Consider the following 27,711-nt stretch of genomic DNA (forward strand, 5'->3'; position numbering starts at 1 on the left):
CAACTTCTGCCTTCCATGAATATTATCAAAGAAACTGGATTTAAGCCAATCCCAGAGTAATGCTTGGGGTCGTCCTCGTAAAAGCAATCATATCATTGGTGGGATTATGTGACTTGGGTCATAGGATAGGAAATTTAAGCAGTTTAAGATTGATCAGATAGAGAACGAGCATGTGTGTGTGTACGACCAAAGTCAAATGTAGCATGTTGTCTTTTAAAAAGTGATGCATCTTTGAACATTAAACATATTTGAACAAACCTGCATTATACATTACTACCCGACTCCAAATCGACCCCTCACCCCTACGGCTAGGCACTTCACATTGATCTGACAGGGTTGGATAGGCGTGAGGAATAACTAAAGCCAAGAACGCGTCACATGACAAGCCATGTCTGTATTATGTATAACTCCAAGCCAATTTCTTTCAAATTAAAAATACCATTCTATCATGATCCTCATCACCATCATCGTGTTTTTCAGCAATGCCTAGTGTAACAAGAGTTTACAGAAAAGCCTTCATCCCAGCAACAAAATAAATTAAATATAAAAGATAATATAAAGTAAACAAGACCTCTACCCCCCGTCACCCAGACATTCATTGGTGCCTTGTCTCCATCAAAGTGATTCACATGAGAGAAAAAAAAAAATCTTGATATCACCTTATTAAAAATCCTGCTTATGAACTGTTTTCAACTACTATCACAATTATAATCAAATAATCGTAACTACATAATGTTATAATATTACCTGGTATCATACAAAAAAAGTATTCTTGCAATAATGCTTATAAGTAGTTTATAAAGCAAACATTCAAATTGTGTTACCAGAACATCTAGTTATCAGCATATGTAAAAGCACATTGAAAGTTGAACTAAACAGTAACTCCAATATTGCTTCGCTAGAGGCTTCTCTCTTCACAGGAGTTCCTTTCTGATTCCCTTCAACCTGCTTTTCTAACCCTAGTCCTCGACACCTCTCAAATAAAATGTAGTTACATAGAACTTGTTTTCTTGGAAAAAGGTCATGTAACTGCATAGACACACAAGGGTCAGAATTTGGCCACTATCCTTTAGCCACGATTCAATCAATGTTCCATGTACCTTATCTGTAGTTACCGTGTAGAGCTGAGTAGTAACATGTTGGCACATGGAAAGCCTCATCGACAAAACTACTTTCAGTATCATTACATGGTATAATGGAAAATTCATGTGTGATTGCCAGTTCCCAGTTTCACCCGGTTTGTCAGACATCACCGACAGTGCATTTCGGATTGGCTCAAATCAAATAGTGCACTCCAGTGTAGAGGAGTGGTAGTGGTGTGAAGAAGGGGGGGGCTGCAGAGTGGTGTAGTCCACAGAGAATGAAACTAGTCATTAGTGGTCAAGAACACACAGGTGACACGCAAGGAAGAAGCAGAAACAAGTGGTTTTCCTCCACAAGCGTTCCTCTCTGCAGTCTCCTGTCCTTTCATACACACTCTGAATCCAGGACACACACTCTTTTCATCTTCCCGCCCATTCATCAACACTCAGGTGCGTGTGTGTTGGGTTCAGAGTAGCTCAGTCTCGTCGTCAACGTCCTCAGAACCAGACGGGCCCTGTCGGACCTCCTCGTACCACTTATTGGTCAGAGTTTTCATCTGGATCCGACCATGCAGGAGGTCCTGGAACACACACAGAAAACAAACTCACAGAATACATCTGAGAAAGTCAAGGGAGATATAGGCATCTTTCAAGCAAATATGACTGGGTGCTTATGAATCAAATAGGAACGTGTGCATGCATGTGTATACACCAATAAAACATGGTGTCAGGGAGAGTGGCACAGCTAAAACCAAGGTGGGATTACATGTCACACACTTGCTGTTGAAATGGCCGTTACCTCCTGTGTGAGTCGTCGTGTGAAGAAAGGGTTGAGGTATTTAGCGTCCAGCCACATGAAGCCCTTCAGGTCCCGTCTCTGGTAGATCTGAGCCTCATACTCCTCCTCTGTCAACTCAGACAGGTGCTCCAACTCTAAGGCATTACCCTGGGGACAGGGAAGAGGAGAACAGAGGGAGGGACGGAAGAGAACGAAGGGAGGGAGGGGGGACAAGAAAGCGGGGGAATGCAGAGGGATGAATGAACAAGTGAGAAAGAGAATCAGGGAGGAAGAAAGGCTGACGAAATGTTTCTATTGTTTGCAATCAGCCTCGTCCTCTGGTCTCATGTGACTGACGCTTGTGTGAGTAAGGCCTTTGAAGTGTTCCTCTCACTGAGACAACAGGAAGGGTCTGACGCCATATGAAGAGAGGCAACACCACAACAGGAAGTGACTGACGCCATACACCACAACACTGAGACAACAGGAAGTGACTGACGCCATACGAGAGGAGAGGCAACACCACAACACTGAAATGACAGGACTCTACACACTCACGCACATTCCAACACATAATGCTGAAACAGAAAAGGGCCTTCCCCAAACTTTCCACAAAGTTGGAAACAGAATAGTCATTGTATGCTTTGGCATTAAGATTTCCCTTCACAGGAACTAAGGGGCCTAGCCCGAACCATGAAAAACAGCACCAGACCATTATTCCACCACCACCAAAATGTACAGTTGGCACTATGCATTCGGGCAGGTAGTGTTCTCCTGGCATTCGCCAAACCCAGACTCCTCTATCGGACTGCCAGACGGTGAAGTGTGAATCATCATTCCAGAGAAAGCGTTTCCACTCCTACAGAGTCCCATGGCAGTGAGCTTTACACCAATCCAGCTGACGCTTTGCATTGCGCATGGTGATCTTAGGCTTGTGTGCAGCTGCTCAATCATTGAAACCCTTTTCATGATGCTCCCGACGAACAGTTCTTGTGCTGACGTTGCTTCCAGAGGCAGTTTGGAACTCGGTAGTTAGTGTTGCAACCAAGGACAGACAATTTTTACGCGCTATGCGCTTCAGCACTCTGCAGTCCCATTCTGTCAGCTTGTGTGGCCTACCAGATCGCTGCTGAGCCGATGTTTCCACTTCACAATAACAACACTTACAGTTGACCGGGGCATCTCAAGCAGGGCAGAAATGTGACAAACTGACTTGTTGGACAGGTGGCATCCACTGACGGTGTCACGTTGAAAGTCACTGAGCTCTTCAGTAAGGCCATTCAACTGCCAATGTTTGTCTTTGGCGGTTGTACGGCTCAGTGCTCGGTTTTATACACGGGTGTGGCTGAAATAGCCGAAGCCACTAATTTGAAGGTGTGTCCACATACTTTTGTACATATAGTGCATCTACCTCTACCAGTCCAGTATCCCTGCACATTGTAAATATGGTACTGGAACTGACCCTGTAGATAGCTTCGTACTTTCTCCTGTTCTTATTCTACCGTATGTTAGTTTTAGTACTACATTGGTACTGATTACTGCATTGTTGGGTTTAGAATTATCAAGAAAGTAATTTCGCTGTACATGTGCCCGTGCCAAAACTTGAAACAGGAAGGAACTGAAGCATATGAGAGGAGGCAACACCACAAGATACCTCTTTCCAGAGAGTGCTAGTGTGTGTTCATTAACATCTGTCTGCTTGTGTATGTCTATATGAACTAGGGTAAATCACTGCCGTTTTTTTTTTTTACCATTTTCTCAGTCTTGCTGAGGTTGATGTCCTTCTTGTTCTTGCGTCGGGATTGGCTCTCCTCGTTGTCCATGATGCGAATGAGGGGCATGGTCCCACTGCCGAGGAGGAGGATGGTGAAGAGGACAATGATGATGGTGGTGGTGCCAATCAACTGGCGCTTCTCTATTGGCTCTAGACCAAGATGAAGGCTCAGGGCATAGGGGATGGCACCTCTCAGACCTAACAGAGGAAAGGAGTGAGGGATGGAGCGAGACAAGAAAAGGGGAGAGAGGGATGGACAGTAGAGCCAAACCGATAGAGGTGTATTAGAGTAGTGAAGAAATGCTCTACTTACCACTGAACCACATGATGAACATCATCTTGGGCGTGATCTTGTGATCTCTGAAGAAGTTGAGCAGGTAGGAGAGCGGGAAAATGTTTACGGCCCGACCTACTAACACCAACACCTGGAAAGAGGTAGAATACAAAGCTCAGCACAAACAGTAACCTTTGCCCCTAACCCTAGCTTCATGTCCACATCCTGGACAAACCCTAACCTCTAGCACTAACTTCATGTCTACATCCTGGTTCAACCCTAGCTTCACATCCACATCCTGGTTAAACCCCTAACCTCATGTCCTCATCCTGGTTCAACCCTAGCTTCAGGTCCACATCCTGGTTAAACCCTAACCCTAGCTTCATGTCCACATCCTGGTTAAACCCCAACCCTACCCTTATGTCCACATCTCGGCTCAACCCATTGTAGTATAGAATGCTAACACTAGGTGGCAATGTTCCCTCATCACTGAGAACATTTCAGGTCTGCTGAGTGCAAACTTGAAAGTTGTGAAAATTCTTTTCAACTTCTGTCGCGTGTTTACTGTGAACACTGAGGCTGTACCCGCTTTAAATTAGTTTTAACAGTGGCCAAGTAGGCTCCTGTGGCTATTTGATCATAATGTAGGCCTACCAGAGTGGCCTACCATCAAATAGAGAGAAAATGCATCCCATAACATTTTAACATGGAAATAGCTGTTCAACCTACAGTAGCAGCCAATGTGTGCAGTTCAATGTAGGCCTACATTCCATGAGACTTTAAAAAAAAACATGCAGGGCTTGACATTAACCTGTTAACCTTCAGACAAGCAGGTGACTGAAAATGTTGTGTTTGATGAAAGAAACCACTTGAGAAAATAAAATGCATCATTATTCCCATACCATTAATTATAGAGAATCAGAAATTATGCTACCCTCTGACCATTGGCTACTTAGCTTATTCAAGCCTCTCAAAATATAACACTGCCCCTTTAAGACAAAAAAGCTTTTTACCTAAGTCACTTTTCAAAGATGTCTAGAAATGCACACGTTTTGTGCTCTTGTAGGAAGCAATAACTCCCCCATTGCTGACAACAAATTACCCATAACTGGGTTAATAACCCACTAACAAGCAAAGGATATGAACAAATGTACATATGTGCACACGTCCCTACATGTAGCCCTCGCTTGGATCTCAAAACAAGCGCATCTACTCACGACCGCTCATGCTGTAAAAAACAGTCCAGTTCAAAGCGAATGGCACAGATACATATATGGCAACGGTGAATTTGCATATAGGCCTACTGCAGCTCTGATTGGTTATGGCACACCGGGCCTGAGGTGTGCCTGTCAATGCAATAAAATCCTACTCTGATGAGTTCTGCCTACAACAACAGTTATTTTTGCACACTAAGTCTTGCATAGTCAGTTTCAGTATGTTGCATTGAAAGTGGCTAATATTGTGTTGATTCGATCACAATTCCCACAGTAAAGGGAAACGTTGATAGTGTTAACGGGAAAATGTTACATTTCGTGTTTCTCTGTTTGCGATGATATATTTCTTCTGCTTGGCAGTCCCGGGGAGCATCTTAGAGGGAACATTGTTAGCTATGCCTGGTCACTACACGTTGGTAGTAATTCTAGGCTATGCCTGGTCACTACACGTTGGTAGTAATTCTAGGCTATGCCTGGTCACTACACGTTGGTAGTAATTCTAGGCTATGCCTGGTCACTACACGTTGGTAGTAATTCTAGGCTATGCCTGGTCACTACACGTTGGTAGTAATTCTAGGCTATGCCTGGTCACTACACGTTGGTAGTAATTCTAGGCTATGCCTGGTCACTAGACGTTGGTAGTAATTCTAGGCTATGCCTGGTCACTACACGTTGGTAGTAATTCTAGGCTATGCCTGGTCACTACACGTTGGTAGTAATTCTAGGCTATGCCTGGTCACTAGACGTTGGTAGTAATTCTAGGCTATGCCTGGTCACTAGACGTTGGTAGTAATTCTAGGCTATGCCTGGTCACTAGACGTTGGTAGTAATTCTAGGCTATGCCTGGTCACTAGACGTTGGTAGTAATGCTAGGCTATGCCTGGTCACTAGACGTTGGTAGTAATGCTAGGCTATACCTGGTCACTACAGGCTGGGAGTAATGCTAGGCTATATCTGGTCACTACAGGCTGGGAGTAATGCTAGGCTATATCTGGTCACTACAGGCTGGGAGTAATGCTAGGCTATATCTGGCCACTACAGGCTGGTAGTAATGCTAGGCTATATCTGGCCACTACAGGCTGGTAGTAATGCTAGGCTATATCTGGCCACTACAGGCTGGTAGTAATGCTAGGCTATATCAGGTCACTACTAGCTGGTAGTAATGCTAGGCTATATCAGGTCACTACTAGCTGGTAGTAATGCTAGGCTATACCTGGTCACTACAGGTTGGGAGTAATGCTAGGCTATACCTGGTCACTACAGGTTGGGAGTAATGCTAGGCTATACCTGGTCACTACAGGTTGGGAGTAATGCTAGGCTATACCTGGTCACTACAGGCTGGTAGTAATGCTAGGCTATATCAGGTCACTACTAGCTGGTAGTAATGCTAGGCTATATCTGGTCACTACACGTTGGGATTACTTACTATACACCAGATGACGAAGGAAAGCTCAAACTTGTGAGGGAAGCTGAAGATGGAGAGACCCAGGAAAGCAAACACGCAAGTCTCTGTGGAGAAGAAAACAAAATTGTGACACTGTCTTTTGTATGTATTTTGTATTTGTCTGTAAAAGTTTATGTACACGCTGCCATTTCCCCGTTTTGCCTTCTTGCCAGGCTGCCCTCGAAAAATAGGTTTTTAACCTCAATGGGTCTTACCTGGTTAAAAATAAATAACACAAGTCATTGTTTTTTACAACAGGATATGGGGGAAAGGACTTGAGGCAGAAAGACAAGTGCTAACCACACATGAAGGCCACCGAGCGGAGGGTCTGCTGCATTAGGATCTGAGTGACAGGAGACAGGTTGTGATGGGTGTAGTGTGACATCACAATCCCCGAAAACAGGATAGACATGATACCTGCACAGAGAGATAGAGGGGTGAACGATAGGGTAGCAAATGCATAGAAAAATTCATGACATTCCATTGTGTGCTTGATATTACACTGACATGAGAGGACTCACCAGAGAGTTTAATGCCCTCTGCCAGGCCATAGGGCAGGTAGGCAAAGATGATCATCATGCCAAACTCTAAAGACGGAGTCTTCCTCAGGTCAAAGTGTTTCAGGAACTGGCACAGGGGTCAAGGGTAAAACATTAACAGGCTCGTGTTTACAAGGTGTTTGAACATGTTAAATGGGAATATTATCAACATACTACACAAAACACTCCATCACACACACAGAGAAGATACAATGGCAGATATGAGTCCGGTGAGGGTTCCGAGGGCAGCGGAACCGAAGAACATCTTGAGGAAGTATCCCAACGCCTGGAGGAATGTCTCCCAGCCCGTTACCATGGAGTTATCATCCCGGGCAAAGCCCTCGGCCGTACTGAACGACACAATGACATAAAGAGGGAAAAGAATACGTCATGGTGATGTTAGGTATAGAGCATTTCATATGGTTTTGTTAGTCAATAATTACTTGGGAAATATAATACATTATAGATTACCTTGGGGAGGGAATATGTAACCCATTTGACCTAAAATACTCAGCCTGCAAGTGTATATGCTTTTTATTTTGCCAGAAGGCCATAGTGTAACTCATCCAACATGTAGTTTCTTTTTCACTCCATATGCGATGCGCAATGCAGATAACACCGGAAGATTTTTATTTAATTACCATAGTGAATTGTTTTAATGTTTGCTTATGCGTCAATTAATACCATAAGGGATGGGTTGCCAATTGGCGATTTGACATACATTTTTTTTTAAATCATTCATTTATGCACTAATATGATGTCACCCAAGAGGGCAGTCACGTTGCATCACCAATACAAAATGTTTAACCTTCTCTCAATCTACTATCTGCATATGTGTGTGTGTGTGTGTGTGTGTGTGTGTGTGTGTGTGTGTGTGTGTGTGTGTGTCTTCCTCCTGCCCGTCTGTGTGAGAACCTGTTCTCCCAACACAGGGTTATCAGATTGCTCTGTACACATCGGAAACATGACAAATATTTTCCTGTGACCTAGCCAGTCACAGATGACACAAGGAACACAGTATATCTGATGTCTGAATACAAACACGGTCATTTTCTGAGAACTCTAAAACTAACCTGTTGTACTGAGCGATTAGTGCTTTTGGTGGTCGGTTCGGTTTTAGTTAGATCGTCAAAAAAATAAATCACGTTTTCAATGTATTTATTTTTTGACATTAAAATGCACTCAGCATTATATGATTTGAACGTTGTAACACAGAATAAAAAAATGAATACAAGTCCCATGATGATAGTGACAGCCCATTACTGATTCTCAATTATTGACATTACTTTACCAAAATATTTCAGGTTTGTATTACATTTGTTTTATTTGATGACTTTATTATTTAATTCCAAGTCATCATCTCATCTCTACAGAGCTGCTGCCTATGCTGTCTGACAAAATCACTATTTGTAGTTCTTCAAAGTAAATAAGGCATATTTTTATGACCGCTGAATACCAACTATCACTCACTCTTAGATAATGTATTTTCAGGTAGAGATACAGTAGCAACTGCTCTCTATCCCTCTTCTGTCTCATCACTCTCAGTGTCTGCAACACCCGAAGCTACAACCTAGTGTAGTAGGCATAAAAGAAACAAAGACCGGACAAAGTTGGTCATTGTAGTCAATTACCACATTTTCTACACTAAACTACGTAGAATATTGGCCTGTTGGAAACTACAACTCCCTACTACATCGCACAGTTCAGGCTTGATCAGATTTAACTCTAGAGAAACAATGCAAAGTGCGCATTGAACAGCAAACTTCAAGCAGTAGGGCATTCAAGGAGTTAATCTTATGTTAATCCATGATGTCATCGGCCTCCCAAATCAAGGCGCGGTCTGCTGTGCTCTAGGAAGGTGTTCCCATAAGTGGGTAACACCCGCTATCAGAGGCCAACTCTGCATGGGTTCATTTAATGTATACAAGCGAGGCAACACGTGAGAGCACCATGACAGAGAGAGATTGGCAGTAGAATGGCCTTCAACATGACACCGTCATAGGATGCCACCTTTCCAATAAGTCAGTTTGTCAAATTTCTGCCCTGCTAGAGTTGCCCTGGTCTACTGTAAGCGATGTTATTGTGAAGTGGAATATCTAGGAGCAACAGCGGCTCTAACGCAAAGTGGTAGGCCACAAAAGCTAACAGAACGGGACCGTTGAGGGCCGAAGCATGTAGCTCGTAAAAATAATTTGTCCTCGGTTCCAACACTCACTACCGAGTTCCAAACTACCGCCGGAAGCAATATCAGCACACAAACTGTTCTTCAGGACCTTCATGAAATGGGTTTCCGTGGCCGAGCAGCCGCACACAAGCCTAAGTTCACCATGTGCAATGCAAAGCGTTAGCTGGATTGGTGTAAAGCTCGCTGCCATGGGACTCTGTAGGAGTGGAAACGCTTTCTCTGGAGTGATGATTCACACTTCACCATCTGGCAGTCCGATAGATTAATCTGGGTTTGGCGGATGCCAGGAGTACGCTATCTGCCCCAATCCATAGTGCCAACTGTACAGTTTGGTGGAGGAAAGGCTGTTTTCATGGTTCGGGCTAGGCCCCTTCGTTCCAGTAAAGGGACATCTTAACACTACAGCATTCCATGACATTCTAGACTATTCTGTGTTTCCAACTTAGTGGCAACAGTTTGGGGAAGGCCCTTTTCTGTTTCAGCATGACAATGCCCCCATGCACAAAGCAAGGTCCATACAGAAATGGTTTGTCAAGATCGGTGTGGAACCTGCACAGAGCTCTGACCTCAACCCCATCACACACTTTTGGGACGAATTGGAACGCTGACTGCGAGTCAGGCCTAGTCACCCAATATCAGTGGCTGACCAAACTAATGCTTTAGTGGCTAAATAGAAGCAAGTCCCTGCAACAATGTCCCAACATCTAGTGGAAATCCTTCCCAGAACAGTAGAGGCTGTTGTAGCAGCAAAAAAAAGGGGGGGGGGCATTTCCAAGGCATGGCAGCTCATCTGACATTTAGAATTACAACACAGGGACAGAGGGTGAGTGCCCTGACTAAGAATTGCACACATTATACTGGCCTTTACCAGCAGATGTACATGTAGTGCCTAGATAAAACAGCATGAGGTGGAAGAGGAAAGAGGGGATGAGAAGGAGGAATACGTACTTGGTGAGTACGATAGAGACAGCATCGTTGAGGATGCTCTCTCCAAACACCAGCATGTTGAGGACAGGGTCCACGTTGAGGGCATTGAAGATGGCGATGGTTGCTACGGGGTCCACAGCCGAGATCAGAGAACCAAACGCAAAGCTTCAGGAGGGAGAGGGACAACAATTTGTTGGAGAAAGCTTTGGATTTGCAATTATTTTACAGGCTGTTTTAATCATGGTTAAAAACAGTAGAAAAAGGGTCGATAACAGTCAGTGAAAACATATAGACAGAAAGGCAGAGAGTGACTCACGAAAACAAACTGACTTCTGAAAACACACACACTCCACAGCATGTGACTACAGAGACATTGGGTGAACCTTCAAACACACCACTTCCTCATCCTAAGGCTGCTCCCCTCCTTTGGAAATATGCTCAGTGCATATGCTCAGCCCTGGCTTCTCAAATGTCTGCCTCGCCTGGTTCACCAACTACTTCTCAGAGTTCAGTGTGTCAAATCATGCCTGTTGTCCGGACCTCTGGCAATCTCTATGGGGGAGCCACAGGGCTCAATTCTCGGGCCGACTTTTCTCTGTATATATCAATGATGTTGCTCTTGCTGGTGATTCTCTGATCCACCTCTACGCAGACGACACCATTCTGTATACATCTGGCCCTTCTTTGGACACTGTGCTAACAAACCTCCAAAACGAGCTTCAACGCCATACAACACTCCTTCTGTGGCCTCCAACTTAAATGCTAGTAAAACTAATTGCATGCTCTTCAACCGATTGCTGCCCCCATCCTCCCGCCCGGAGGCTATTTTATAGATGACATCACAGAAGTCGAGGATCGGTAGGATGGTCAGTTTTACGAGGATATGTTTGGCAGCATGAGTGAAGGATGCTTTGTCGCGATATAGGAAGCCGATTCTAGATTTAATTTTGGATTGGAGATGCTTAATGTGAGTCTGGAAGGAGAGTTCACAGTCTAACCAGTCACCTAGGTATTTGTAGTTGCCCACATATTCTAAGTCAGAACCGTCCAGAGTAGTGATGCTGGATGGGTGAGCAGGTGCGGGCAGTGATCAATTGAATAGCATGCATTTAGTTTTACTTGCGTTTAAGAGCAGTTGGAGGCCACGGAAGGAGAAATGTATGGTATTGAAGCTCATCTGGAGGTTAGTTAACACAGTGTCCAAAGAGGGGCCAGAAGTATACAGAATGGTGTTGTCTGCGTAGAGGTGGATCAGAGAATCACCAGCAGCAAGAGCGACATCATTGATGTATACAGAGAAGAGAGTCGGCCCGAGAATTGAACCCTGTGGCACCCCCATAGAGACTGCCAGAGGTCCGGACAACAGGCCCTCCGATTTGACACACTGAACTCTATCTGAGAAGTCGTTGGTGAACCAGGCGAGGCAATCATTTGAGAAACCAAGGCTTTCGAGTCTGCCAATAAGAATGTGGTGATTGACAGAGTCGAAAGCCTTGGCCAGGTCGATGAATACGGCTGCACAGTAATGTCTCTTATCGATGGCGGTTACGATGCCATTTAGGACCTTGAGCGTGGCTGAGGTGCACCCATGACCAGCTCTAAAACCAGATTGCATAGATGAAAAGGTACGGTGGGATTTGAAATGGTCGGTAATCTGTTTGTTAACTTGGCTTTCGAAGACCTTAGAAAGACAGGGTAGGATAGATGTAGGTCTGTAGCAGTTTGGGTCTTGAGTGTCCACCCCCTTTGATGAGGGGGATGACCGCGGCAGCTTTCCAATCTTTGGGAATCTCAGACGATACGAAAGCGGGTTGAACAGGCTAGTAATAGGGGTTGCAACAATTTCGGAAGATCATTTTAGAAAGAGGGTCCAGATTGTCTAGCCCGGCTGATTTGTAGGGGTCCAGATTTTGCAGCTCTTTCAGAACATCAGCTGACTGGATTTGGGTGAAGGAGAAATGGTGGGGGCTTTGACGGGTGGCTGCCGGGCAGTTGACCGGGGTAGGGGTAGACATGTGGAAAGCATGGCCAGCCATAGAGAAATGCTTATTGAAATTCTCAATTATAGTGGATTTATCGGTGGTAACAGTGTTTCCTAGCCTCAGAGCAGTGGGCAGCTGGGAAGAGGTGCTCTTATTCTCCATGGACTTTACAGTGTCCCAGAACTTTGAGTTAGTACTACAGGATGCAAAGTGCTGTTTGAAAAAGCTAGCCTTAGGAAAGCTAACTGCCTGTGTATATTTGTTCCTAACTTCCCTGAAAAGCTGCATATCACGGGGGCTATTCAATGCTAATGCAATACGCCACAGGATGTTTTTGTGCTGGTCAAGGCCAGACAGGTCTGGAGTGAACCAAGGACTATATCTATTCCTAGTAGATTTTTTTTTTTTTTTAAATGGGGCATGCTTATTTAAGATGGTGAGGAAGGCACTTTTAAAGAATAGCCAGGCATCATCTCCTGACGGGATGAGGTCAATGTCATTCCAGGATACCCCGGCCAGGTCGATTAGAAAGGCCTGCTCGCAGAAGTGTTTTAGGGAGCGTTTGACAGTGATGAGGGGTGGTCGTTTGGTCGCAGACCCATTATGGATGCAGGCAATGAGGCAGTGATCACTGAGATCTTGATTGAAAACAGCAGAGGTGTATTTGTAGGGCGAGTTAGTTAGGATGATATCTACGAGGGTACCTGTGTTTACGGATTTGGGGTTGTACCTGGTAGGTTCATTGTTAATTTGTGTGAGATTGAGGGCATCAAGCTTAGATTGTAGGATGGCCGGGGTGTTAAGCATGTCCCAGTTTAGGTCACCTAGTAGCACGAGCTCAGAAGATAGATGGGGGGCAATCAATTCACATATGGTATCGAGGGCACAGCTGGGGGCAGAGGGAGGTCTATAGCAAGCGGCAACAGTGAGAGACTTGTTTCTGCAAAGGTCCATTTTTAGAAGTAGAAGATCAAATTGTTTGGGTACAGACTTGGATAGTAAGCCTGCAGAGTTCTGTATATCTTTGCAGTAAATTGCAACACCGCCCCCTTTGGCAGTTCTATCTTGTCTGAAAATGTTGTAGTTAGCGATGGAGATTTCAGAGTTTTTGGTGGTTTTCTTAAGCCAGGATTCAGATACGGCTAAGACATCCCGGTTGGCAGAGTGTGCTAAAGCAGTGAGTAAAACAAACTTAGGGAGTAGGCTTCTAATGTTAACATGCATAAAACCAAGGCTTTTACGGTTACAGAAGTCAACAAATGAGAGCACCTGGGGAGTGGAGCTAGGCACTGCAGGACCTGGATTAATCTATACATCACCAGAGGACCAGAGGAGGAGTAGGATAAGGGTACGGCTAAAGGCTATACGAACTGGCCGTCTAGCACGTTCGGAACAGAGTAAAAGGAGCAGGTTTCTGGGCACGATAGCATAGATTCAAGGCATAGTGTACAGACAAAGGTAAGGTAGGATGTGAGTACATTGTAGGTAAACCTAGGCATTGAGTAATGATGAGAGAGATATTGTCTCAAGAGACGTTTAAACCAGGTGATGTCATCGCATATGTAGGAGGTGGAACAACATGGTTGGTTAAGGCATATTGAGCAGGGCTAGAGGCTCTACAGTGAAATAAGACAGTAATCCCTAACCAGGACAGTAATGGACAAGGCATATTGATATTAGAGAGAGGCATGCGTAGCCAAGTGAACATATGGGTCCAGTGAGTGGTTGGGCTGACTGGGGACACGGCGATTCAGACAGCGAGCTAGCAGCTTGCAGACCGGGGCAAGCGAGCTAGCAGCTTGCAGACCGGGGCAAGCGAGCTAGCAGCTTGCAGACCGGGGCAAGCGAGCTAGCAGCTAGCAGACCGGGGCAAGCGAGCTAGCAGCTAGCAGACCGGGGCAAGCAAGCTAGCAGCTAGCAGACCGTGGCAAGCGAGCTAGCAGCTAGCAGACCGTGGCAAGCGAGCTAGCAGTTAGCAGACCGTGGCAAGAGAAGTAGCAGTTAGCAGACCGTGGCAAGCGAGCTAGCAGTTAGCAGACCGTGGCAAGCGAGCTAGCAGTTAGCAGACCGGGGCTAGCAAGTTAGCAGAAGGGCCTTTGGGGGATGTCGCGATGGAGGTAAATCTGTTTTGCCTCTTTGTGCTGTGACGTCGATAGACCAGTCGTAGATTAGTAGGGTTCCAAGTAGCTCTAGGTAGCTAGCAGGCCGCGGTTAGCGGACTTGGCCTTCAGCGAACGTTGCGCCTGAGGGGCCTGTTGGAATCCTCGGGCAGATTATGTCGGTATTCCAGTCGTAGAGGATCGGCTGGGTTCCGTGCCCCGTACCAGCAGTAGAAGGGGTCCAGATAATGTAACCCAGGTGTAAGCCCAGGTGTAAGCCCGATGGTAGCACAGGAGCCCTGGCCGGGCTAGCTTCAGGCTAATTGGTGCTTGCTCTGGGATGGAAACGCTAGCCAGGAGTAGTCACACGGGATTGTGGTTAGCTAGTTGCGAAGATCCAGATGAAAATGTTCAGAGTTTGTGGTAGGAATCCGGGGATTTGGAGAGAGAAAAAAGATAGGTCCGTTATGCTCTGGTTTGAGTCACGTTGTTCGAACTGGCAAGAGCTTTCCGAGCTAAAGGTTAGCTGATGATCGCTAGCAATGGTTTGCTAACTGATAGCTGGTAGGTAGTTAGCTGGCTAGCTTCAGTTGAGGGATTCCAGATCCGGAGTAAATAGAAATGCTTTAGAAAAAAAAAACAGATCCACGCCACATTGGGTGAGGCGGGTTGCAGGAGAGTATTTAGAAATTGAGGTTTAGGAAAATATTTTTAAAAGATATGCGAAGAAAAGGATGTAAAAAGATATATACAACGGACACGACAGGACAAAGATGTCTGACTGCTACATCATCTTGGATGCATCATAGATTCTTTCTATTTTTATTTTCTTTTGTGTTATTGACTGTACGTTTGTGTATGTGTAACTCTGTTGTTGTTTTTGTCACACCACTATGCTTTATCTTGGCCAGGTCGCAGTTGTAAATGAGAACTTATTCTCAACTGGCCTACCTGGTTAAATAAAAGTGAAATAAATAAAATAAAATGTGTAGAGGAAAATATCTGCTCTTTTTATGAAAGGATACACTATTGTTACATAATGACACTGTAGCTACTAGGCTTGGGCGTTATATATACCCGAGTTTGGAGGGAGGGTGCGCCACTGTTAACCGTCTATAATACATTATCACAAATAAAATTATATCCAGCTCAGGGCTCCAGCTATGCTGCTGAACAGCCTCAATTCGTCTGGGCAGAGACATTTCAAAGTGTCAAAAGCATTCCACAGGGACACTGAGACCATTCTTGATACACACAGGAAACTAGAGCATGAAAAACCCAGCAGCGTTGCAGTTCTTGACAAACTGGCACCTACTACCATACCCTGTTGAAAGGCACTTAAATCTTTTGTCTTGCCCATTCACCCGCTGAATGGCACACATACAAAATCTATATGTCGCAAGGCTTAAAAATCCTTCTTTAACCTGTCTCCTCCCCTTCATCTACACTGATTTAAATGGATTTAACAAGTGACATCAATAAGGATCACAGCTTTCCCCTGGTCACTCTACATAATGGAAAGAGCAGGTGTTCATAATGTTTTGTATACTCGGTGTATATATTTTAACGGTATGAAGGTAGAAAACTCAGGATAACAGCCAACCCTAGTAGCTACACAGGTAAACTCCCCACCTGCCAGTCTGTCAGTCAGAGTCAGTCAGTCATGCGGACCTCCTCACCAGTCAGTCATGCGGACCTCCTCACCAGTCAGTCAGACAGTCATGCTGATCTGCTCACCTGTCAGTCATACTCATCTTGTAGATCACATCAGCCTGTGAGAAAGAGAGAAAGACAGGATACATCACACATTTACAATACAAATCATTTTGTGGGATTTTTTTCAGTGTTGCAGCATTGCACAACAGTTTGCAACACAGAGCTGCATGTCTCAAATGACATCGTGGTTGTTTTATACAAGGTTTGTCCGTTTCTCACACATATTCCTAGACTGACAATGCAATCACACTGTCGAGGACACCTTTGGAAACATGCGTTCTAATTCCTAATTTTAAGTGCCATCTCCTCTGGGAAGACATTGTACATTTTGAATATGTTTTTTTTTTTTTACACAAATCAATGAATTGCTACATTAAAGTCCAAAACTAGACAACTAACCAACTACTCATCAGTAAAGCCCAGGTGGTGGATTAGCTACAACAGATGTGGAATGGGGAGATAGAGAGATCAAGAAGGACATCTGTCCCAGGAATGGCAGGGGACCCCACAACCATGGAGAGTTCTAGAAGCCTCACCTGTCCCAGGAAGTAGATCCCTCCTCCTACGATGAAGGCAGAGATGGCTGTCCCAATGACAGCAAACAGTGTGATGGAACCAATGTTCTGGAAGAAGTTACCCTGGCAACCAGAACACATGGAGGTGGAGAGATGAGCACCAAATATCCCAATACACCAAGAGGAAACACACACACGCTCATAAACACGTACGTACGCATGTATGCACGCAAGTACACACACACCTTATGTAGAGAGTATCCTGATTCGAAGATGATGGGCGGCAGAAGCAGGAGGAAGAACATGTTGGGACGAAACATCTCCTCTTCCTATCAGGGGACATGGTGGTTAACACAAAGAACCTCGTTTCCTCTTTAGCAATGATTTTTTGCAACAACAAAAAAAATGTAGGTGACTGCAGTCAGTGGGAGCGAGGAGTGGAAAGGATGAGAGAAAATGAAAAGAGAAGGAGATGAGGAGACAGGAAAGAGGGCCTATTTAAGTTAGCAACAGACCTCGATTTATCAAAACACATCTTTCACTTCAAGAGAGCTTCTCACACACACACACACACACACACACACACACACACCACACACTAGTGAATCATAGTGAGGCTCCCCTTACAGGCACGAGACTGAGTTTGACCTAGCCTAACACCACCATGACGCACATGATAAGCCCCTCGGGGGCACACACGTCTACAAACCTACTCATGCATACATAACGTACTTTATCTGACTCACACTGTACCTTGCGTTTCTTGTACACCACGTTAGGTTAATGTGATATAATGAAATCAGTTGGCTCTCAGCTAAATTGTCTGAGCTCCTGGATCAGGAGTCATGTGCTGTTACGTTGTGTGTGGGGATTGTAAATCGCCCCACTATATCGATGCTGACTATGAATATCAACGTGTGTGACAGTAAGTACAGCATGTTAGTGATTCAGGTGTAACTAAGTGTGTACAATCGTATTATTGTTATGCATAGTCAACCTGAATACCATATCCAGTGGGGTACAGAATTATTGGATCCATTGATAAAGATGACAACAAAAAAACGGTATAAAATAAATGATACAAATACTGAGCTATATTGCATGCTAAAAAATAAAATTACAAATCACTCAGGGAGAGACTAACAAGTAGGATCCCCTGTTTTCAATACTCCGGAACCCTCCCCTTGCAAGGATAACGATACAGCATTTTTCTAAAATGTTTTATGAGATTGGAGAAAACTTTGGGAGGGATATTAGACCATTCCTCCATACAGAATCTTTCCAGATCCTTGATAACCTTCATCTGCGCTTATGGACTGCCCTCTTCAAACCACAGGTTTTCAATAGGGTTCAAGTCCGGAGATGGAGATCGCAAAATGTTGATTTTGTGGTTTATTAACTATTTCTTTGTGGATTTTGACGTGTGCTTAGGGTTATTATCTTGCTGGAAGATAACTTGAGGCCAAGTTTCAGCCTCCTGGCAGAGGCAACCAGGTTTTGGGATAAAATGTCCTGGTACTTGGTAAATTTCATGATGCCATTGACCTTAACAAGGGCCCCAGGCCCAGTGGAAGCAACATAGCCCCATAACATCAAAGATCCACCACCATATTTTACAGTAGGGATGAGGTATTTTCTGCATATGCATTGTTCTTTCAAAGGCCAAACAGCTCTTTTTCCTGTCATCTGAACATAGCAAACTCTAGGGGGTGCTAAACGGCATTGGCACTTGGATTGGAACCAGTGCTAATGGTCATATGACAAGAAATTAGAGATATTCTCAAACCCACCAGACACCAGAGGTGGGCTTGGCCTCAAAAGAACAATGCATATGCAGAAAATAGCTCATCCCTACTGTAAAATATGGTGGTGGATCTTTGATGTTGTTATCTGTTTTTACTAGGCTAACCTGTCTGCTTTGTGCTGACGGGGAAATTTGGACATGCAAAACGTATTTCTGAGCAAACAGGTCTATCTAATCCCAACCACAGAGCAGGTTGACTAGTCATAAGGCTTGACTACTAAGGTACATTGTGTCACCACTCTACATAAGAATTAGGAACGGTTTCTAGTTCAGTTAGATCTTCTAATGCAATTTTAGTTTCACATTTTTAATGTCACATGCACAAGTACAGTGAAATGCCTTCCTTGCAAACGCAAACCCAGCAACGCAATATCCAATAACAATGTATTACTAGAACAAAAGAATATATACACAAAGTAAGCATACTATATACAGGAAATATTTAAAAAGTCAGTTCCAATACCGTATTACATGTGCAGGGATACTGGAGTGATGGAGGTAGATATGTATAGGGGTAAGGTGACTAGGCAACAGGATATAAGATAAACAGAGTAGCAGCAGCAGCTTGCATGCGAGTGGGTGTGCAGAGTCAGTATAAAATGTACAGTGCCTTCGGAAAGTATTTAGACCCCTTGACTTTTTCCACTTTGTTACATTAAAGCCTTATTCTACAATGGATTAAATTAACAATTTCTCAATCTACACACAATACCCCATAATGGCCAAGCGAAACCAGGTTTTTAGAAACGTTTGCAAATTTATTATAAATAAAAAAACGGAAATATTCACTTTTACGTAAGTATTCAGACCCTTTACTCAATACTTTGTTGAAGCACTTTTGGCAGCGTATACAGCCTCGCTTCTTCTCGGGTATGACACAAGCTTGGCACACCTGTATTTGGGGAGTTTCTCCCATTCTTCTCTGCAGATCCTCTCAAGATCTGTCACATTGGACGGGGAGCTTTGCTGCGCAAATATTTAAACAGGTCTCTCCAGAGATGTTCGATCGGGTTCAAGTCCGGGCCTCAAGGACATTCAGAGACTTATCCCAAAGCCACTCCTGTGTTGTATTGTATGTCTGCTTAGGGTCATTGTCCTGTTGGAAGGTGAATATTCACCCCAGTCCAGGTCCTGAGTGCTCTGGAGCAGGTTTTCATCAAGGATCTCTGTATTTTGCTCTGTTCATCTTTCTCTAGATCCTGACTAGTCTTCCAGTCCCTGTCAGTGAAAAACATCCCCACAGCATGATGCTGCCACACCATGCGTCACCGTAGGTATGGTGCCAGGTTTCCTCCAGATGTGACACTTGGCATTCAGGTTTCATCAGACCAGAGAATCTTGTTTCTCATGGTCAGAGTCCTTTAGGTGCCTTTTGGCAAACTCCAAGCGGGCTGTCATGAGGCTTTTACTGAGGAGTGGCTTCCGTCTGGCCACTCTACCATAAAGGCCTGATTGGTGGAGTGCTGCAGAGATTGTTGTCCTTTTGAAAGGTTCTCCCATCCCCACAGAGGAAATCTGGAGCTCTGTCAGAGTGACCATCGGGTTCTTGGTCACCTCCCTGACCAAGGCCCTTCTCCCCCGATTGCTCAGTTTGGCCAGGCAGCCAGCTCTAGGAAGAGTCTTGGTAGTTCCAAACTTATTCCATTTAAGAATAATGGAGGCCACTGTGTTCTAGGGGACCTTCAATGCTGCAGAACTGTTTTGGTACCCTTCCCCAGACCTGTGCCGACACAATCCTGTCTCAGAGCTCTAAGGACAATTCCTCCGACCTCATGGCTTGGTTCTTGCACTGTCAACTGTGGGTTCTTTTATAGACAGGTATGTGCCTTTCCAAATCATGTCCGATTAATTGATTTTACCACAGTTGGACTCCAATCAAGTTGTAGAAACATCTCAAGGATGATCAATGGAAACAGGATGCAACTGAGATCAATTTCGAGTCTCATAGCAAAGGATCTGAATACTTAAGGCATTTCTGTTTTTTATTTTTAATACATTTAATACAATTTCTAAAAATCTGTTTTCGTTTTGTCATTAAGGGGTATTGTGTTGATTGAAAATATTTAATCCATCCATAACAAAATGTGTAAAAAAGGGAAGGGGTCTGAATACTTTCCAAATGCACTGTATGTGCATATTATGTGCAAGGACATGGAGTGACAGTGTGTGTGTGTGTGTGTGTGTGTGTGTGTGGGTGTGTGTGAGTGTGTAGGGCCCTGTGAGTGTGCATAGAGACAGTGCAAATACTGAAATAAAAGGTCAATGAAGTTACAAGGTAAACTCAATCTGTGTCGCCATGTTGTTATCTATTTATCATTCGTATTGCTTGGGAATAGAAGCTGTTCAAGAGCCTGTTGGTGTCAGACTTGATGCAACGGTTTCTGAAAAACAAAGAATATTGCAATTCCGAGAGTCCCGTTGGTAGCAAATCCGCGATCTGAGGTCATCTATCTCATCATTACGTGACTATACGTACATTTTCTCTTGGGTAGCCCGGAAATTGGGTTGGAATTGCAGAGAGCCCAGGGCAGAAGGGTCGAAGTAGAAGGCAGAATTAGAGTAAGTAACGTCGATCTGATGTTCAAGTGTTCTTGTCCTACCGAGTGGAGGAGCTGTCTAAGGCACTGCATGTCGGTGCAAGAGGCGTCACTACAGTCCCTGGTTCGAATCCAGACTGTGTCACATCCGGCCGAGATTGGAAGTCCCATAGGGCGGCGCACAATTGGCCCAGCGTTGGCCAGGTTTGGCCGCCATTGTAAATAAGAATTTGTTCTTAAATGACTTGCATAGTTAAAAAAAAAGGACTGCCAGGGAAGAACAAAAGGAACAGAAACTACACATTCTGAAGAGGGGAAATGGATTTATGGATGGAGAGAGAGGAGGAAAGGACATAAGGGAAGAGACAACGTGTTGGAGTGGAGGAGGAAAGGACATAAGGGAAGAGACAACGTGTTGGAGTGGAGGAGGAAACGATGGGGTAAAAAAAGGACTGTCGTCAAAGAAACGACACAGGAGGAGAAATGGGAGATGGAGGGAGCGAGTGAAAGGATAACAGGAGGGAAGCACATAAGGAAAAGTAGACATGTTGGAGAAGAGAGATGAATGGAAAAGGATGAGAGCAGAGCCAGGATGTCATTGCCTGAGGGGTTGGTAGATTATGGCCTTGGCAGTTAGCAGCGTGGTCCTGGGGGGGTAGCGCCAAAGAAACAGCTCAGTGTGAGGTTAGCACTGCGGATATGGGGATTCGAACCAATACCCATGGATCACAACTACAGTAAGTGAGGAACGGCATCCCGAAGACCCCCATCTGGCAATCCAATCCACGCAAAGTCTGCCACCATTACCAGTTCTGGAGGACCAGGGGCCTCATGGGGAAAGAGAAAGAGGCTGTATGAATAAAGACAGAAGAGGGACAGAGATGAACAGGAAGAACAAAAAGAGGGGCCAGGGAGTGAGAGGGCACAGACAGAGAAAAGAGAGGAGAATAAAAAGATGGAGTAGGAGCGTGAGAGACTCATGAAATAACTCTCAGATACTGAAGGTTGAGTCACCGTCACACAGTAAACAACAAGACCGTGTGTACAGTGGGGCAAAAAAGTATTTAGTCAGCCACCAATTGTGCAAGTTCTCCCACTTAAAAAGATGAGGCCTGTAATTTTCATCATAGGTACACTTCAACTATGACAGACAAAATGAGAAGAAAAAAAAATCCTGAAAATCACATTGTAGGATTTTTTATGAATTTATTTGCAAATTATGGTGGAAAATAAGTATTTGGTCAATAACAAAAGTTTCTCAATACTTTGTTATATACCCTTTGTTGGCAATGACACAGGTCAAACGTTTTCTGTAAGGTTTTCACACACTGTTGCTGGTATTTTGGCCCATTTCTCCATGCAGATCTCCTCTAGAGCAGTGATGTTTTGGGGCTGTCGCTGGGCAACACGGACGTTCAACTCCCTCCAAAGATTTTCTATGGGGTTGAGATCTGGAGACTGGCTAGGCCACTCCAGGACCTTGAAATGCTTCTTACGAAGCCACTCCTTCGTTGCCCGGGCGGTGTGTTTGGGATCATTGTCATGCTGAAAGACCCAGCCACGTTTCATCTTCAATGCCCTTGCTGATGGGAGGTTTTCACTCAAAATCTCACGATACATGGCCCCATTCATTCTTTCCTTTACACGGATCAGTCGTCCTGGTCCCTTTGCAGAAAAAAAGGCCCAAAGCATGATGTTTCCACCCCCATGCTTCACAGTAGGTATGGTGTTCTTTGGATGCAACTCAGCATTCTTTGTCCTCCAAACACGACGAGTTGAGTTTTTACCAAAAAGTTCTATTTTGGTTTCATCTGACCATATGACATTCTCCCAATCCTCTTCTGGATCATCCAAATGCTCTCTAGCAAACTTCAGACGGGCCTGGACATGTACTGGCTTAAGCAGGGGGACACGTCTGGCACTGCAGGATTTGAGTCCCTGGCGGCGTAGTGTGTTACTGATGGTAGGCTTTGTTACTTTTGTCCCAGCTCTCTGCAGGTCATTCACTAGGTCCCCCCGTGTGGTTCTGGGATTTTTGCTCACCGTTCTTGTGATCATTTTGACCCCACGGGGTGAGATCTTGCGTGGAGCCCCAGATCGAGGGAGATTATCAGCGGTCTTGTATGTCTTCCATTTCCTAATAATTGCTCCCACAGTTGATTTGTTCAAACCAAGCTGCTTACCTATTGCAGATTCAGTCTTCCCAGCCTGGTGCAGGTCTACAATTTTGTTTCTGGTGTCCTTTGACAGCTCTTTGGTCTTGGCCATAGTGGAGTTTGGAGTGTGACTGTTTGAGGTTGTGGACAGGTGTCTTTTATACTGATAACAAGTTCAAACAGGTGCCATTAATACAGGTAACGAGTGGAGGACAGAGGAGCCTCTTATTAAAGAAGAAGTTACAGGTCTGTGAGAGCCAGAAATATTGCTTGTTTGTAGGTGACCAAATACTTATTTTCCACCATAATTTGCAAATAAATTCATTAAAAATCCTACAATGTGATTTTCTGGATTTTTTTTCTCATTTTGTCTGTCATAGTTGACGTGTACCTATGATGAAAATTACAGGCCTCTCATCTCTTTAAGTGGGAGAACTTGTACAATTGGTGGCTGACTAAATACTGTTTTGCCCCACTGTATATCAGACATGGAATTGTTTAGGTTGGCTCCAGATTGGGTTAAACAAATTGAGGGGCTGTCTTGAAGCATGAATCACTTTTTATGACACACTGGGGACCTGGGGCAGACACACGGGTAACGGGAACCTGGGGCAGACACACGGGTAACGGGAACCTGGGGCAGACACACGGGTAACGGGAACCTGGGGCAGACACACAGGTAACGGGAACCTGGGGCAGACACACGGGTAACGGGAACCTGGGGCAGACACACGGGTAACGGGAACCTGGGGCAGACACAGACGCATACTCCAATAGACAGTAAGAAAGTTGAAAAAAGCAAGACGACATCTCAAACATTCACATATTCTGTGCATGAGTAATCAGTCTACTCCGAGAATAAAAGGCCCTTTTAAGGGAGACTCTCTATTCAACAAGCAGGAATTAAACATTTACAGCAAAGTGTGTAGTATACCTTCCAATTAGCTAGCTCATGAAACTCAATTATCTTTATGAAGCCTCCCATCAGGATCCCTGGAAGAGAAAGACAACCACAAGATATCATTAAGAGTTCACCAACACATAAAAAAAACACTCATCTCCATGACAGTTGAAGGTCTCACATTATCAAAGCTAAGAAAAGGCCACATTTCCATGAAATGGAAATACCAACTCCAAAAGAGCATCAGTGTGTGGATGTTTATACATTGATACCCTACTTGGTATTATCTTTTAAAGAATAAGAAAGCTATTGTCTAATAAAATGTCTTTGTGGAAGTCCCCTTGGGCACAGGGTTGAGGAAAGGGGTTTGTTTGTTTGTGTGTGGTGTGTGCGTGACAGGCATTATAAACTGGGTGGTTCGATCCCTGATTGCTGATTGGCTGACAGCCGTGGTATATCAGACTGCATACCACGGGTATGAAAACATTTATTTTTACTGCTCTAATTATGTTGGTAACCAGTTTATAATAGCAATAAGGCACCTCAGGGGTTTGTGGTATATGGCCAATATACCACTGCTAAGGGCTGTGTCCAGGCACTCCGCGTTGTGCATAAGAACAGCCCATAGCCGTGGTGTGTTTGGCATATACCAAACCCCCCACAGGCCTTATTGCTTAATTATACAACACTATTTCCTCTCCAGAAAAACGTCACATCTGGGAAATGATCTCACAGTTGACTATCTTCTCCATCTGTGTTCTCTCTGTGTAATATCTTATACAAGCATCTATTCTACTCTGTCAACCTGCAAGGCTATTTCTGTTGCAGATGCCGTGCCCTTGCAAAGATCTAAATGGAGATATCTGACATACAGCCCAACCCAATTGGGGTTGGAAGACAGAAATAATGGTGTAATAAATGAATAAGGCTAAATTGTAAGACAAGAAAAAATATTTAGGTCCAATGAGTGCTCAAACAGTATGAACCTAAAGTAGTACATCACACGTGGTACTTACCTAAGGACACAACAGCCACACTCTCCGGCAGAAAATGCAGTTTGAACTTAATAAGCAGGTGCACCAATATGATGCAGATACCTGAGAAAACCGATAAAATGGGACAGTGTCAATGTGGGAATGAAACATAGTTAAGATCACACTTTAAATATAAAATACAGTATTTGAGAGCATCCAAACAATTTGACTTCAAGAAAACAAAAATGCTGAGGAATGCATTTAAGTTATTATAGCTTAATTTCACAATTTGATTTAAAATGGAACCAATCCATGTGTTTAGACTAATCTGCAATAATCTACTTAATCTAACATCCAAATAGTGTCCAACCACCGAAGTCCAGTCTCCCAAGTCAGACTGTTCACAGCATCAAGCGTCTAACCTCTTATCTCCCAAAGTGCTGGGAATCCACATACTGAATTATGCTGATCAACACTGCTTCCATGTGTGTGTCGTGAAAATAAAAGTTGAAAACGGTCAGGGTAGAACGCTTGCATCAATCTGTGGACCAAACACTTTGGTTTTCCCTTTTACTAATGAGCTAGACTAATGATTATGGGTCTTGAGTCATTTCCTGAAAGCTGTCGTGTAGCCAATAGACTAACGAGTACTTAGGAATAAGGAAGCACTCAATCCATTTAAACCCCTCACTTAAAGGTTGACTTTCACCAAAGATGAATTGGCAGCTCAAGGAAGTGTTAAGCATTGTGTAGGCTAGCTTTCCTGACAGAGCCTCATATACAATACAATTGTTTTGCAGAAGCAACGTGAGAGTATTCGGTTTTGTTGAATTAATTCTGTGGATAGTTTTTTTATTGTGCTCGGCCGCCATGCAACTAAACCTTTATGTACTTGTGACCCACTGACTAAACACAACAAATATGCTATATCTAGTCTAAGAACCAGTCTAGGATCCAGTCACAACCTCTGACTGACCCACCATTTGGGAAACACTGGTCGTCTGATTTAGAATATATCTTCTAACTCTGGAGGCTGCACTAATCGATACTAATGCAGAGGACTGGAATTCCTAAGAGGCAGAACATGTCCTCTCTAGATTGTCTGAAGTGCTGCCACAACATTCCCCATCATCCATTCCTTTAGCTTCCTCCAAAACACTACTAATTGGTGATTTCAAAGAAACTAGAACAAAAAGACCATGATTTTATGGATTGTCAATTGAATCCATAGAGCATTATGTTCCCACTTCAATTAATTACTTTAAATTATGCTTTATGATACAAATGTCAAACATATGTCAACAATCCTTCCTCCAAATGCCAATCTATGGATTAAATGTAGTGAAAAATATTTTTTTGTTGGAGTTTCGTGAGGGATCACACTAATCGGAGGGAGTGGTAGTGTTGCAACGATGGGGTATGGATAAAGGGCCATGAACACGGAATATAGGCTATACAATTTAGTACTTTCTTCTCTATCTAAAAAAAAATAATAATTCAAATCCATAGGCGCTTTAATAAAAAATAAAAAATACGCAGAAGACCAACACTACTGACCGATGACCAGTAGGCTGAAGAATATGGTCATCCCACTAGACTGTTCCTCCTCCTGGGCCTTGACCCCAGCACCTGGCAGAATGGGCTTCGGGGTTGGCTTTGGGGTTGCCTTGACACCCACAGTGGTAGCGTGGAGGGTGTCATTACTGGAGTTATCCGTGTCATTTAACAGACTGGAACAAGGAGACAGAATAAGAGTTATCATGTTTTGTCATTTTGAGACACGTGGGTAAATACGCTATCAAATGACATCCTATGGCTAAAACAGAAGTGCACCTGGCTCTGGTCAGGCATGGTGCACTCTGCTCTATGCCTGCATACATGGGTGTCATTTGAGAGTAATTTGTCAGTGTGTGTTTTTAATTCTGTGTGATAAGAATATGTCTCAATGTAAAGGAGTATCGTTGCTGACATTACATTTTAGGTAACCTCATCCCCAGGCTTGGGGAGGAAGCATACAAAACGACATTTTAGCTAGGCTACCAAGAGTATGCAATGGGTCACCTTGGTCTACCAAACATGACCGTAGCCGACTAAACTCCACGGTGAAGGAAGTGTCTGATGAACTCTAACTTCATCACCGTGGAGTTTAGTCAGCTACCCCTATCCTTGCTCTACAAACGTCGTCCGTGAATAACGACAGCTGTTTCACCCGTTGCAGTCAAGGGCAACGCATTAAAAAGCTATAATCACACCTGGTTGATTGCTCTGCGTGGCCGTCTTTTTGCGGGTTGGCAGCAGCTAGATTTCCTTCGTTTCTCGAGGATTTTTTGTTGTCATCGGGAATAATTGTATAATCCTGTTCCAAGCCAACATCGTCTCTGTCGTGTAAATCTAACAACGATTGTTGTCTCTCAACTCGTTCTGTCGAGCACAATTTTGGCCACGTCAACAAAAGACAAATAGCAAGATGATACCCGAAGCCTTTCATTCTTCAAATAATGCTTTTAAAACAGCAAAGCGATGGTTTTAAGAGAAAATACTTGCACATCCATTTCTGTTTCATCGCATGTTAGCCACATCACAACTCTACTTCCTGTTTGAACTACCAGGGAGTTGTAGTTTTTACGTGCCACCAGGAAGGTCTTCAAATTGACTATATCATTTTATGTGCTGATTTATGGATATAAAATATAAACTCACCAAAAATAGTAATATCAACAATCACACTGTACTATCTTCACATCGAATTGAATATTTAGAGTGGCTTATGGGCTTTGCCTTCCGGTAATTTCCCATAATTTCCCTCGAAT

General features: G+C 44.0%; 1 protein-coding gene across 2 annotated transcripts; it reads right to left on the minus strand.

Annotated features, from left to right (window-relative positions):
• Positions 1-374: 374 nt before the first annotated feature.
• Positions 375-27,495, minus strand: slc9a8 (solute carrier family 9 member 8). Of its 2 annotated transcripts, XM_014134700.2 has the most exons (16): positions 27,154-27,495; positions 26,459-26,631; positions 24,944-25,024; positions 23,961-24,019; positions 16,775-16,858; positions 16,551-16,652; positions 16,036-16,070; positions 10,239-10,382; positions 7,317-7,455; positions 7,088-7,193; positions 6,867-6,983; positions 6,549-6,631; positions 3,948-4,059; positions 3,612-3,832; positions 1,882-2,028; positions 375-1,663 (listed from the first exon to the last, which is right to left on the minus strand). In XM_014134700.2, exons 1-16 carry the CDS (start codon positions 27,387-27,389, stop codon positions 1,550-1,552), a joined length of 1,953 nt encoding a protein of 650 aa, XP_013990175.1. In that variant the 5' UTR covers positions 27,390-27,495; the 3' UTR covers positions 375-1,549. The 2 variants fall into 2 exon arrangements, with proteins under 2 accessions (XP_013990175.1, XP_013990176.1); XM_014134701.2 differs by lacking the exon at positions 10,239-10,382.
• Positions 27,496-27,711: the final 216 nt, after the last annotated feature.

This window comes from Salmo salar, chromosome ssa13 (assembly GCF_905237065.1).
Source record: "Salmo salar chromosome ssa13, Ssal_v3.1, whole genome shotgun sequence".
Taxonomy (NCBI): domain Eukaryota; kingdom Metazoa; phylum Chordata; class Actinopteri; order Salmoniformes; family Salmonidae; genus Salmo; species Salmo salar.

Coding starts and splice junctions, on each gene's coding strand:
- slc9a8 (XM_014134700.2), bottom strand. CDS start 27,389: ATGAAAGGCTTCGGGTATCATCTTGCTATTTGTCTTTTGTTGACGTGG. Junction 16,071..16,550: donor GGATCTACTTCCTGGGACAG/GTGAGGCTTCTA, acceptor TCTTTCTCACAG/GCTGATGTGATCTACAAGAT. Junction 4,060..6,548: donor CCTTCGTCATCTGGTGTATA/GTAAGTAATCCC, acceptor ACCTCTTTCCAG/GTGTTGGTGTTAGTAGGTCG.